Source organism: Rissa tridactyla, chromosome 12 (assembly GCF_028500815.1).
Source record: "Rissa tridactyla isolate bRisTri1 chromosome 12, bRisTri1.patW.cur.20221130, whole genome shotgun sequence".
Taxonomy (NCBI): Eukaryota; Metazoa; Chordata; class Aves; order Charadriiformes; family Laridae; genus Rissa; species Rissa tridactyla.
This window is the reverse complement of record NC_071477.1, coordinates 17,161,290-17,174,382: the sequence shown is the minus strand read 5'-3', so window position 1 is coordinate 17,174,382 and position 13,093 is coordinate 17,161,290. Positions and strand designations below refer to the sequence as shown.

The 13,093-nt window shown below is 41.4% G+C and overlaps 1 protein-coding gene across 4 annotated transcripts in view; it reads left to right on the top strand.

Moving 5' to 3' along the window:
- RALGAPB (Ral GTPase activating protein non-catalytic subunit beta) overlaps nucleotides 1–13,093 on the top strand; it is a 70,061-nt gene that overhangs the window by 25,081 nt on the left and 31,887 nt on the right. The window contains exons 10-17 of one of the 4 annotated variants that reach the window (XM_054217985.1): nucleotides 1,887–1,922; nucleotides 3,704–3,905; nucleotides 5,302–5,469; nucleotides 6,591–6,705; nucleotides 6,953–7,100; nucleotides 9,428–9,492; nucleotides 9,691–9,823; nucleotides 11,857–11,978. In XM_054217985.1, the coding sequence (XP_054073960.1) occupies nucleotides 1,887–1,922; nucleotides 3,704–3,905; nucleotides 5,302–5,469; nucleotides 6,591–6,705; nucleotides 6,953–7,100; nucleotides 9,428–9,492; nucleotides 9,691–9,823; nucleotides 11,857–11,978 (989 nt within the window). Of the gene's footprint in view, nucleotides 1–1,886; nucleotides 1,923–3,703; nucleotides 3,906–5,301; nucleotides 5,470–6,590; nucleotides 6,706–6,952; nucleotides 7,101–9,427; nucleotides 9,493–9,690; nucleotides 9,824–11,844; nucleotides 11,979–13,093 lie in introns of all 4 variants that reach the window. The other 3 variants (XM_054217984.1, XM_054217987.1, XM_054217986.1) reach the window with 3 other exon arrangements.

Below are 13,093 nucleotides of genomic sequence, written 5' to 3'. Positions count from 1 at the left end.
GAGATTGCAGCTGTATAAGATCTCAACAGCTTTAAACCCTTTTAATATTCAGTTTGTTTCAATGCCATGCAGTTAAGAATTTCTTCTTTCATAGCTCTCTGATATGTTTTCTCTGTTTTGTTGCTGGCTGGAGGACTGAGGACTACTTTGGAAATGAAAGAGGTGAAATACCTTGATTCAGATTGCTCCTTGGTCCTGCAGAGACATCCTCTGCCCTCGGACACTTCTCTGGAATGCCGCATTTTCTAGTGTGTGTTTCTTATTCCTCTTCTGCCACGTGAAGCATTCTCAGTGAGAACGCATATGACATGATTTCTAAAGAGGTATTCGTGAGCTAAATGTAAGCGCCTAACAAGTAACCCTGTGGATGAGCTGCGGTCTCAAGTTTCTAGTCCGGAATTTAGTACAGTTCTTTTAAACAAACCCTGCTGATTTGCACGGACTAGCATGTTGTCCTCCCATCTTAGAACACAAGTCTTTTTGATGAGCTTTAGGAAGTAGGGAGCAGTTGATCAAGACTGATGTGAATGAGTACCTGTCTGCCCTTGTTTTTCTTCTTGTCCTGGAGCCTCGCATATCTTGCTTCTTGAACTGTTTAACCTCCAGAAGGGAAGTCATTTCTTTGGCAGGATGTATTTTGGTTAGACAAGTTTGGCCGTATAGTGCATGCTGCTTGTAGTTGCTGTCCTCAACGGCTTGTGAGAACTGGGAGAAGCTCATGAATACCGTGTGCCAGCGTTTCAGCGACTGAATCTTCCAATCTGGTGGGCTCGTTCTTAATCCTTGTAGCTTAAGTCATCAGTCACAACCTGCCAGCTGTGTGTTTTATAGCAGCCGAAGGAGCCTTACCTTGGTGGGTTGCTGATATTACCCAGGTGCTGTTGGCAGTGGGGGCGTCACAGAATCATAGAATGGTTCGGGTTGGAAGGGCCTTAAAGATCATCTAGTTCCAGCGCCCCTGCCGTGGGCAGGGACACCTCCCAGTAGACCAGGTTGCTCAAAGGCCCATCTAGTCTGGCCTGGCCCTGGTCTTGGCTTATAGGTTTGCCCTCATATTTTCTGGCCCTACTATCGTTAATATAATGTCCCAAAGAATGTTTCTTGGGGTCTAGGAGCAAACTATAAGAAGCTCTGACTGGGGACATCTTGAGTGTTGCTGAGGGGCTTTGTCGCAGGTCTTGATCTGACCATGCACACACAAAGAAGCAGCTCTTACGAGGTGGTGGTGTTCTCTCCTGGTACCTGGTTACTGGAGTCTTTCTTCTCCTCTTTCTCTGGAGGTGGTTTTTGAGATGTTGATGTTTCTGGTAGTGTTCTGCCTTTTATTTCTGCTTTGGAAGGTTGTTGATGGCGGTGGTGGGGGAGGCATGCCCCTGGTATACTCGTTGTTAGGAACTTGGCTTAGGGAAGGCAGAGCTGTAATACTGTCAGGAACTCATGGCTGGAAGCAGGAGAATTGCTGTGAGGAGACTCTGCAGGTAAGTAACCTTCCCCCTACAAGCCGTATCCCAAGTCCCAGAGGCTGTGGGATGGCCTAGTGTGTACTCCGTGTCCAGTGCAACATAGGGAAGTGTACTTGAGCTGGGAAGGGTTAATACATCCATTTAAAGAACTGATGTACACTGATATGAACAGCTCTAAATCTTATTAGTATTTTGTAACTTTTTGTTCATTGTTTTGCATGGTACTTTCAAAACCATAATTTTGGACCTGAATGCCAATTTCCTGTGTGTTTAACGAGCTTGCTGTATCATAAAGCTTTTAATCTATTTTTTAAAAAAAGCTAAAAGCTTCTTAACTTATATTACGATTTCACCATCTTAAAAGTATTTTATAACTACTGCTGTCCTTTGATTTGTTTCCATTTTATTTCTATTATCTTGCAGCATCTTTTATCCAAATTCTTCTTTCTTATAAATCTTGTAAGTAGGAACCAGTAGCTTTTCCTTAATTGCGGTCATGCTTTTCTTTTTCCATAATCCCATATTTTATTTGTAAATTCATTCTCATTGTCTCTTGTAGCTTTTGCACTTTTACTTGAAAAAGACAAGTAATTTTTTTTGTGTGTGTTTTTGAATGGGGAGGATTGTTGGCAAAAGCAAATTAATCTGCCTGAATCAGTCCCATCTTTTCTGTACTTTAGTCTGTGATCATGTCATGAGTTTCAGGACTTTGCACTAACCATGTTTTTTTTACTTAAAGCTTATTTTACAGACCTAGTGTTTGATTTGTATGCATTGTGCATGTAGTGTTTTTTTCCTACTACAATATATTGCCGGATAGCTTATTTAGGGCAAAAAATGGCTCATGGGAAGATGCATAAAGATTTGTGCTTATTTGCTACTTATGTCATGAAAATTTGTAAGGTAACAGTAGGTTAAACGATGAATTTAAAGACAAAAAATTAAGAGTAGACACTTGACATTAGGACGCTTCTTTTTAAAAAATAAACAATCAAAAAAATTTCCATAAATTAAGAAGTATTCCAACTGTCGAAGTGTTAACAGGCCTTTGTTTGCAAGACTGATTGTGAACCTGATGTTCCCCAGTGTCCCAGGCTCGAGGTAGAGGAGGTTCTCTGGTACTGGTAGAACTACGTTGGTGTGGTTCTGTTAGGAGCACACACTATCTGTTGTTTGGTTTTGTAGAATGTAAAAGTTTTGAGAATCAATATAGTCTTAGCTAAAGATAAGAAGGAACGCCTTCTTTCTGCCATTAGTAATCCAAGAGTGAAGTTGTCCAAGGAAAAAAACCAAACGAAAGAAGAACATTGAGAGCAAGATATATTTTTTTTTTCTTGCTTGCCATCCTGGAAGAAAGGATGAAGCCAGCAAAGCAAGTAGCCTCCTGCGTTGTGCGCAGGTGATACTAACATGTGAAGGGGGGACCAGAAATCTCTCTAGGAAGACGTGAATTGAACTGGCTTGGACTGGCAGAACCATCCTGCCCAGAGGGACCATGAAGCTCGGCAGAACCACGTCCCATTTAGGTAACAGCGGGCTCCCGAGAGACTTTCGCGGAGCGTATTGTGGTATAGGGAGTAGGAGAGGGCCAGCCTCCCTGGTAGCTGCTCTCTGGAGGCTGCCTAACCTCAAATTTATTTGGTAATTTTAGTAGTTACGTGAGGAGAGAGGGACCAAATCAGGAGAGCGGGCTTCAGCAAACTTCTCTTTCTGATATGGGTTCTTAAATTTTTTGATTATTTTTTGAATGAGTACGTTTATACAACAAAATAGGATTGAAGCAGCGTGGTGTTCAGAGCAGCCTAAGGGATTAGCTGGACAGCTGGAAATGAAGCGCTTACTTGGAGGTCGCAGGAATGGCACCATTTAAATGGGTTTTGGTATTTTGAGGCAAGGCGAGGTGGTACTTCATTTTTCTGGAGATGAGAACTAGGTGAGGGAAGATCCCTGTCCTCCAGAGGGTAGGAAGCTAATATTGGATATAAGCGTACTCTTCCCAGCAGAAAGTTGGGACAGGCTCTAGAATGTGAAGGTCAGTTGTTGTCATCATTATAAAAAAAAAAAAAAAAAAGCTAGTTACACCCACAGATACTTTCTAAACAGAGGCACTGACTCAAATATAGAGAACTAACAGCTTCATGATAACTACTAAATTTGACTTGATCTTTGTGTCCAGGATCCCATGAGCCTATTACATACGTTAAACAAACGCAGTGAAATGCTGTTTTTTCTCTTCCCAGCTATAGCAACTCAAGCTAGCGTGGAGTTTCGCCGGAAAGGATCACAAATGTCCACAGACACAGTGGCTTCCAACCCCATGTTTGATGCCAGCGAATTCCCAGACAACTATGAAGCGGGACGGGCGGAGGCGTGCGGGACGCTGTGTAGGATATTTTGTAGCAAGAAGACGGGGGAGGAAATATTACCAGCTTACCTATCCCGGTACTAACCTCTCTTCGGTTGCTTTATTACTCTAACTTCATGGTGCAAGTTAATTCACAGTGAATAGCCTTCAGTGGCTGTCTGAATCCTGTCTCTGACAATTCAGAAAAGCCTGGTCAGCCTTCAGGTGCCGTGGGGCGATTTCCTTTTGTCCTCTCGCGATGTTGGTTTCGTTGGGTTTTCATCACGTTCCAATCGAAGGGAAGTCCCTTAAAGTGCCTCCCAGCTGGAAGGAATGTTATCTTTTTGATACTTTCTTGCGTCTCGTGTTCTTGGTTTTTGGTTTTTTATTTTTTTTTAATTTGTCACTGAATATTGTTCAGATAGAAAAAAATAAAAAAAGGGTGCAGACATAAGACTTTGCATGCTTTATTAGACCATGTTGTCAAACAAGGGCCTTACGTTGTCAAACATCACAACGCTGGGACTAAATGTGTTTGTAGTGGTGGTTCTTTTTTTTCCTTTAAATATAGAAATGCAATAATATTCCATTATTTAACACAGTTGGGTTCGGACTACCTCTGGTTTGAGTTTTGTTTCTAATAAAATAAGGCAATCTTGCCTTATCATAGTGTACCTTTTTTCCAATTTTTTGTTAAAAAGTGCAATAGCAAAGGCTAGAGGCAGAGAATCGGCTTTAAATCATGACTCTCCCAAACTGTTTGTCCCAGATGGCATCAGAACTTCCTGGAAGACCGAACTATTTAATTTCTTGCGTGTTGTCGTGTTTTGTGTATAGATAGTTCGTGTGTCTCTTACCCAGTCAGTGAGATTCCTTTGTGTTTACAAGCCTCTTAAAAAAATGAAATAAAAGGGATATACGTAGTCTCTAAGAAAAAAAACTGCAAAAGAAACTGCTTTAGGATGATAGCCAGCTAGATTCCTGCCCCACTGCTTTTTCATTTGAACTGGTTGTAATGGTTATGTTTGGTCTTACTCTCCGAATCGCTGAGCAGCGTGTCCTGTCCTCTCCGCCCCCACGCCCCCGGAAAGATTTCACAGTGTTTTTCTTGTGTTGGGGAGTTAAAGCCAAGGGTCTCGCTGCCATCCTTACGTGGGGATGGGAGCAGCGGGAGGGCACGTGGTCCAAGCACTGTTAGTAACCCCCGGGCTGTACGTGCACAGCTCCCCGTCCCTGGGGTGCAACAAGCCAGAGGTTTCAATAAAATTGTGCCGCATGAAATACGTGTGATTTGTGAGGGGGTTTTGTTAAGGCGCGTTTGCCTGTGCTAAAGTAACTTGGGGGGGATGCTCATATAAACGTTTCCTAGCTCTGATTTTGAAACTGACTCTTATTTTATGTAGAAAAGATCAAATAGTGGCTGCACGTTCTTGCTCATCTGGGAGGCTGATATGTTTTATGTGGAAATAATTTAATCTTGTCTTTCTTTGTCAGATTTTACATGCTTTTAATTCAGGGTTTGCAGATAGCCGATTTCGTTTGCCATCCTGTTCTTGCCAGCGTTATTCTAAACTCCCCTCCTTTGTTCTGCTGTGACCTGAAAGGGATTGATGTCGTGGTTCCTTATTTCATTTCGGCTCTTGAAACTATTTTGCCTGACAGGTAAGTTGCTATTTCCATATAAAATCATCAGAAATGTGGGGAGGTGTTTATCTTCTGGGGTTTCTATCATTCACGAGTAGTTTTCACTGAAGGAATTCTGTAATGTGAGCCCCATACTGTGTATGTATTTGCTGCTGATGATGGCAGCACTTCGTCAGCTCTTAGTTTTCGGTTTTATTTAATGCCATTTTCTTTAAAGCAATAGTAGTGCTTATTTTAAATGAAATATGGGAGTTGTGTAATCTACATATTCGTTGATGGAAAGCAATACCTGTAAGAAAATGGAAGTGATTTAGCTCAAATATATTGAAAGCCTACTGATTTTTAAGTAAAATTTCACAGGATATTCATTAGTGGCTGTTGCTGCGGTGAATTCAGTAAGAGAGTCATCTTGCACATCATTAAATAGAAAAATTGATAATTTAGGCAGGCTGGTGAAATTGGAGTAGGTTCTTAAACCAGAAGATATAGCCTTACTTATCAGAGCTTTATAGATGTCTGGGCATTCTGTTGAGTAATTTAAGGCACTTAATACCACTCTGTGCAGGCCGCCTTTAGCATACGTGTAATGTCTTGGTACGACATTTCATTTTGAAGTTACGCATAAAATATTATTTATCTTCTGGGCTTAAATCTGAGCCACTCCTTCTTTTGGATAGGTCTTAAAAGTAGAAGAATTTGCTGGTGGCTCCCAAAAATTGTTGATCTATTCGCAAAGCAGCTCATGCTTTATGCAATACGGGCGCGAGCATCTTCTGCGGCTCCGTGATAGTCCTGGGTGGTTTTGAGTTGTAATAAGACAGTAAGGCTCACGACCGAAACTTCCTGCTTTGAAAATGCAGTGTATGAGGAATACTGTCATCAGCTCATTGCTTTTATACAGGGGGTACAGAATCCTTGGAAAGTGATTCCTGCGTGAATTCATTGTGTTATTGCTGCCGTTTAAAAAAAAAAAAAAAAAAAAAAAAAAAATCTGGAGCATAGAAAAAAAAACCAGCTACATTGTATACTGCAAATTATTTAAGACCACTAGGTGGCTGTATGTTTAATTTTAACTTAATTAAATTTGGCTCCAAATTCCCCTGAAAAGTTGATTAACTGTACGATGCTTTGATTTGCAGAGAACTCTCAAAGTTTAAAATCTATGTAAACCCCACAGAGCTAAGAAGAGCTTCAATTAACATCTTGCTGTCTCTGCTGCCTCTCCCTCATCATTTTGGAACCATAAAGTCTGAGGTAGTAAACTTACTGCTTTGGTTTGCGTTTCTGTTTTTGTTTTCCCGGTGGTTCTGGCGTGGGATGTGGGTGACTCGTGGGTTGTGTTTGGTGTTCTCTTTAGCACTGAAACTCTTAGAGCAAGTCTGTGAGAGTAAGACTGTATTGCATGTTGTCAGTAACTGTGCTGGGGATATTGACTTTTGAAATCAATACCACGCTGGTGTGATCTCTAATTGATACTGAAATAAATGTATTTTTCCTTCAGGTTGTCCTGGAAGGGAAATTCAGCAACGATGACAGCTCAACATATGACAAGCCAGTAACCTTCCTTTCCTTGAAGCTGAGGCTTGTGAATATACTGATAGGAGCTTTGCAAACAGAAACAGATCCCAACAACACTCAAATGATACTAGGTTATTTCAACTTTTTTATTTATCAATTGTGTTATAGGAGTGTCTGCCTTAATCTGTCCTGGAATAATATGTGGTGTTAATAGTGTGTTGCTTTGCAGGAAAAAAGATTAAGTTCCTGGCAGGTATAGCTGTATAATCTCCCTCATACTATGAAAACATCTTGAAAAGCCTCACGTTTTTGTTAAAGTAACCTCTATCTTTTTACAAATGTGGAATAACGCTTGAGAAGTAGAGGTGGAAGTAGAGCACATTCTATCAGGAAAAGTCCGTCATAACTAGGAATGGAAACAGAAAAAAATGTTGTTTTAGTATTGGGAAGGATTCTTGACTAATGGGCTACAGGGAACATTTTAGGTTTTGGCATGATTAAGCCTAGAAACAAATTGGAATACTGAGGGACTGGTGGTCCAGCACTGCAAGATACAGGTGGCACTTGTTTAGCACTGTCAATCCTCAGACAGCAGCTTTGGAATAGAGTCTGGAGATTCATCATAGTTTGGCAACAAACTGATCTTTGAGGTAACGTGTGTATTAACGTTATTTTGAATACTCAGAAAGTAACCAGAAGCTGAAAACTTACATAGTGCATAATCCGTCAAGTTAAATATATTTTCAGACAAGTAAAAATGTACCTGCCTCTTGTTCTTCCCCCTTCCGTATTTATCTCTCTTCAGAAGTGCCTTTGTCCACATTATGGTGTTCTTGTCCTTCACTAATTACGGTACCGCTTTCCTTTTGTCTGTTTAGAAAGGAGACAGACTTGCACTGTGGTGGGAGGTGTCTGCCTTGTTCTGGGAGACAGAACCTGCCTGATTAACAGGGGAGGGCAAGAAAATGGCACGAACAATGAAGTGAAGGGAAACAAATCCAGTCTGCAAAGACCTTTGGGAAGTTTCCGCGCAGTGGTTGAAATAGCTCCTTCACTAGCGGAAGACTAGAGGAGAATAGTTCGAAAGAATGATTTGGAACCGATCCTGGTGAAGCGGGTTGCACCACCTCCAGAACTGCAGGGTGATCCGTTCAATCCTGCCCTTGCATTCCGTAGCCCTCCACTGCAGGCTGGTGTTTGCATCTGGCTGGGTAGATGCTCTGCCTTGAACGGTTCTTACCATTACTGTTTCCGTGATAGTCCATACCAATCCACCTCCTCCTAAAACTGATGCCGCTGATGTCCGTGTCAGCCTGTTGCAGGCCCCTGTCCTTAAGCTTTCTTTCATCGCCTGGGGGTGATGTTGCCAAGCAGGAGCGGGCTGTTCACGCCAAGGCACCCGGAATGCATCCGCAATTTTAATGTAACAGTGTCTTACGCTCGTGTGTGTTATCTCTCCGGAGACAGAAGAGAGAACTACCTGCTGGCTAGTTTGGGTGCGGTAGGGGCGGCTACCCCTGCGCTTAGAGCTTTGGCTTTTTCAGTACAGTATTTTGGGCGCTGAGGGAAAACAAAGCACAGAAAGTGGGAGGCTGGGGATTGCTTCCAGGTGGAGAGAATTTCAGTGTATTGCACCTTAGATTGGGCACTGCCCTCCTGATTTAGGAAATTGGTTTTATGTTTTAGCCCACAGATTATCAACGATGCAAATATTAGCCTTGATTTGATTTGAGTGCGTTTTGGGTTTGGGGCTTTTTTATTTTTTGATGAGGCAAGGGCAGAAATCTCCTTATAAAAATAAAGCTCCGTGTGTTACAGTGGTTTGGGGGTTCATTTCACTGGTCACTGATCAGTGTGAGGACAAGTGTCGTCCCTTGAGCTGATGTCTTAGGGGTTGCTGAATGGAGCGGACACCATTCACTTTATCTTCCAGCAGGTTGCTGTACGTACTGGTTGTTAGTGCCTCCTAATTGTCAAACTGGGGAAGGGAGCCTCTTTGTGCCAGGCAAGAACGCAGCCAAGGCCAGCACTGCGTAACCCGTGAGGTGGCTTTGGGCTACACGACTTGGTTTAGCTCTCTGTTTTTAACAAATGCAGCTGTTTTATTCACAGAATCAGTAGATAGCCTTAAATATAACCTCAGTTTTTAAACGAGCACAATCTGATGAGAGACAAGGAACGATTCTGTGAAACCAAAATCCTTCCGAACTGAGGAATTTGAAAAACTTACGTTCGAAGCATTTTTAAAATAGCTGAAAGCACTCTGTCTCTCAGCTGTCATCTGCTTCAAATGGCTCAGCCTGAAGCAAGTCCTGTGTTTTGTAAAACTATTGTAAAAAGAGATTTTAAAAAACAGGATGGCGATCCTGTATGTTAGACCTTCAGTGCTTCTTTGTAAATTTTAGCAGTGAATATTTTACCGCGGTCTTTAGTTACTCTCTTGTATCTGATTCTTCAGGTGCAATGTTAAATATTGTTCAAGATTCGGCACTGTTAGAAGCCATTGGCTGTCAGATGGAAACGGTAAGTATGTTTTGTTTATGGAGTTACCACTTCAGAAAGAATGTATTACTCATTTTATCTGCTGTTGTAAGGTGCTCGGTTAGCATCTTGAGATTTGATGATCTTTTTTTCTGCATTGTATCTGAGAGCATCCTCTGGTGTAGGGAACTCTCCTCAGAAAAATCTTCTCATCACTCAAAACTGACTTTCAATTTGCAGAACGGTGGGGAAAACCACCTCTTCAAAAGCCACAGTCGTACTAACAGTGGCATTAGCACTGCGAGCGGAGGCAGTACGGAGCCCACAACACCAGACAGTGAGAGACCAGCACAAGCCCTTCTGAGGGATTATGGTAAGGATAGCTCTTTTGAAAAAACTGTCATTATACGCCAGGGTGATGTGTGTTGGTCTTTTCTGTTCCTAGCTCTGGCTAATACTTTAATGCGCACGGGTGTTTTGAGCCCCGGTGGACAGCCCCTTTGTTTATTGCCACTTTGTGCTCATGTGCGCCCTTTAGGTGGTTGGTTTCTAATCCTACTGAAGGACTCTGTTAACACGTTAAAAATAAGAATGTAAGAGCTCATGAAAAAGGTGTTGCAAACTGCTTTACTTTAGCTTATGTTTTCAAGGCACTTAGTTTTCATGAACAATAATTGGATAAACGTACACCAAGTGTAAATTAATTGCTTCATTCATTTTTGTAGCTCTCTAAACGCTTACCTGACTTTTGCAGCACCTTTTCTTAAACTGTATTTAAAGAGCATTTGAGGGACTCATGTTTTTCTAGAGCAAGTAAGCAGAATGCTTTTGACGCGTCATTTGTTATAACAAGAGAATTTAGTAATTAACTTCCGTTTGCTATGTCTTGTACCGTGCATTTTTTTAATCTTGGTAATAAAAATCTATGTTCTTCTAAATCTGTGTGTGGTAATCTGGCTGAATGTCGAGATCCTGGAATTTCATTTGTTCCGTTGGTCTTCCTCAGTTTAACTGATGTTGACCAAGTCGATGTGAGAACAGATCACCTTCATCGTATTGTAGCCTAGGTTGACAACTCTGTTCTTGCCAACCAAAAATGTTTTTTTTCTCTAGTTCTATAAATAAGGAGAAGAAGGAAAGACTTTACTGTATTCTAGGGATTCATATAAACATGTTGGTGCTTTCCCTACAGGATTTGTTTCTTTGAAATTATTGAAGTGCTAATTTTCAGCACGCTATTTGAATTGTGTGTTTAATTCGTATGGGTTTTCATTGGCAAGTGCTTGTAAAAATATCCATTTGTAAGGTTGAAAAAAAAATCTTCTAACTATTTGACTTACTGAGTCTTTTCAAACATGACGTAAATTGAAAGACATTTTTGCACTGTATTCATTTTATTGGATTTCTTAAATTTTCTGTGCACACAAGGTAAGGTGGTAAGAAATTTATGAAAAGAATTTCTGTGTTTCGGCTGGATGCTTCAAACGAGAAAATTGAAAACACAATGGTCTATTTTTACTGTTTAACTTAGCAAGCACTTGAACCCTGGTACTAGTGTAACAGTGTACTTAGCTCTTGAGTGTTGAATATGATGATTTTAAGTTTTAGGAAGGATATACCTTAGCTGTCATCGTTCTCATATCTCTTTGTAACTGGTCATTTAGCAGTTTTTGTGTCTGCATTTAATTTGCCTACTTCAGTTTTAACAAGTATGTATAGTATTTATGTTCCTAATATTTAGAATGAGAACAACTGATACTAAAAACATTTTCTATTTTTAATTTTGAGCTAGAGGTTCAGGGAACTTAAAGGTCTAGAAATAATTGCATCTTTTTTTCTCCGGGACTGATTCTTGCTTTATCTACATTTATCTAACTAGTACAACTTTCGATAAACACTAGGTATAGAAAGAATGGGTAACTTCTGGCGTAGACATCTGAAGTTACACATGCTCTCTTTGTTCACTACTGACGCCTAAACATGCAAGTGCTGATGTCTAATATACATTACCAATGCCTAAATTTTTCTGACTCTACAAGACATCACAGCAATTTAAATACAACAGCAAATGATAGCGAAACCTGAAGCTAGCTGTTCTGCTGCTGAAATGCAGCAGAGTGCTGGGGTTATCCAAAATGTATTTTTTTAAAAAATAACAAAAAAAATTGAGATAAGCTAGTCTGATGTATTTGCTTAATGTCTGGTGGTGTGTATATATAAGGGAGTAAGCCTGTGCAAAAGTGACCAACCAAATTTCTAGATTTTGGGTTGTGTATAATCTTATTTTCTGTGTGTATTGTGGCTGCTTTGGCTTGTGCCTGTGCTTTGCTTATCGTCACTAATGCTTAGTTATTTTCCCTCCCTGTGGTATGTGGTATTGGGGTTATATCCTAGCTCTTAATACAGATACAGCGGCTGGACTACTGATACGCAGCATTCACCTGGTAACCCAAAGACTCAACTCACAGTGGAGGCAGGACATGAGTATCTCTCTGGCTGCACTGGAGCTTCTGTCTGGACTGGCAAAGGTGAGAGGTGAAGTTTTGTGTGCTCTGGCCTCAAAGGGTGATTATAGTCCTGTTTAGGTGACAGTCGTGCCACCAAACAGATGTCTGTGAGTTTGTCAGCAAGCGTTCCGTTTGGACACGAGAAGGATCAGTGCTCCTTTTCTATTTCGTCGTCTTCTCATGTAAATGGTCTGTGGCTCAAATGATGTTGTGGCATGTGAACGCGGGTTGGCTGAAAGCAAAGCTAGGGGCGGCTTGTTCAGATACACGTGGCTCTACTGGATGATGCTGCCTGGTTTTCTTGAGCTAGCTGGATGGCTCCTGACCTTTCTCACGGATTCCCATGTGTGTCTGGTTTTTGGTTTTGTTTTGTTTCTTACACTAGAGGGGATGCATCTGCCATACTAGGTTGCAGAGTTGAGGAAAAACTTGCCGCTAAGCCTCCAGCGGCAGTGTATGGGCTTGGGCCTAGTTTTCAATCCCACTGTGAACCGTTTATCATAGCTTTGCTTGGCTGGGTGGCCTGTTCACCGTCCGTTCCCTGTGTACCCAGACTTAGAAACAGGAGGTTTTGTTGCTGTTCGTTGGCAGATTGCAAATATGCCAGGGTATTAAACAACTTAATTGCCCTTTCTTGCAGGTGTTGTCTCTGCTTTTCCCCTTCCATCTCATCTTGGAAGTAGTTTTCTGAGATGAGAAAATTATAGCCATTTTGTAATACGAAGGTGTCACCTTCTTCAGAGCTTTATCTGCACACGGTTCCTTGATCCAACAGCAAATAACTGAACTAAAGCTACTAGGTGTGGGGGGGCTTTTTTTGTTGAAAAGTAAAATGCCTTTTTCTGCTTGAGGGCTCGTGTCCCCAAGCTGGACTTCATGACATCTGTTAAGGAAAAGTACAGTGTATTTACAGCAGCCATGATGACCTGGCATTGACAATTCAGCATTTCCTCTCGGTATTCCCCTGGGAACCAGGCAGATCTCTCTGAAAAAATGTGCGTCTAAGGCAATTTTAAGAGCACAGAGTCAGCACTGAGCCATGTTGGGCTGGGTGCTTCTTTTATTACTATAGGAGCATAAGCTGAAGGATGCATTTCAAAGTGTTCTGCAATGAATTAATGTGTGGTTATTGGGTC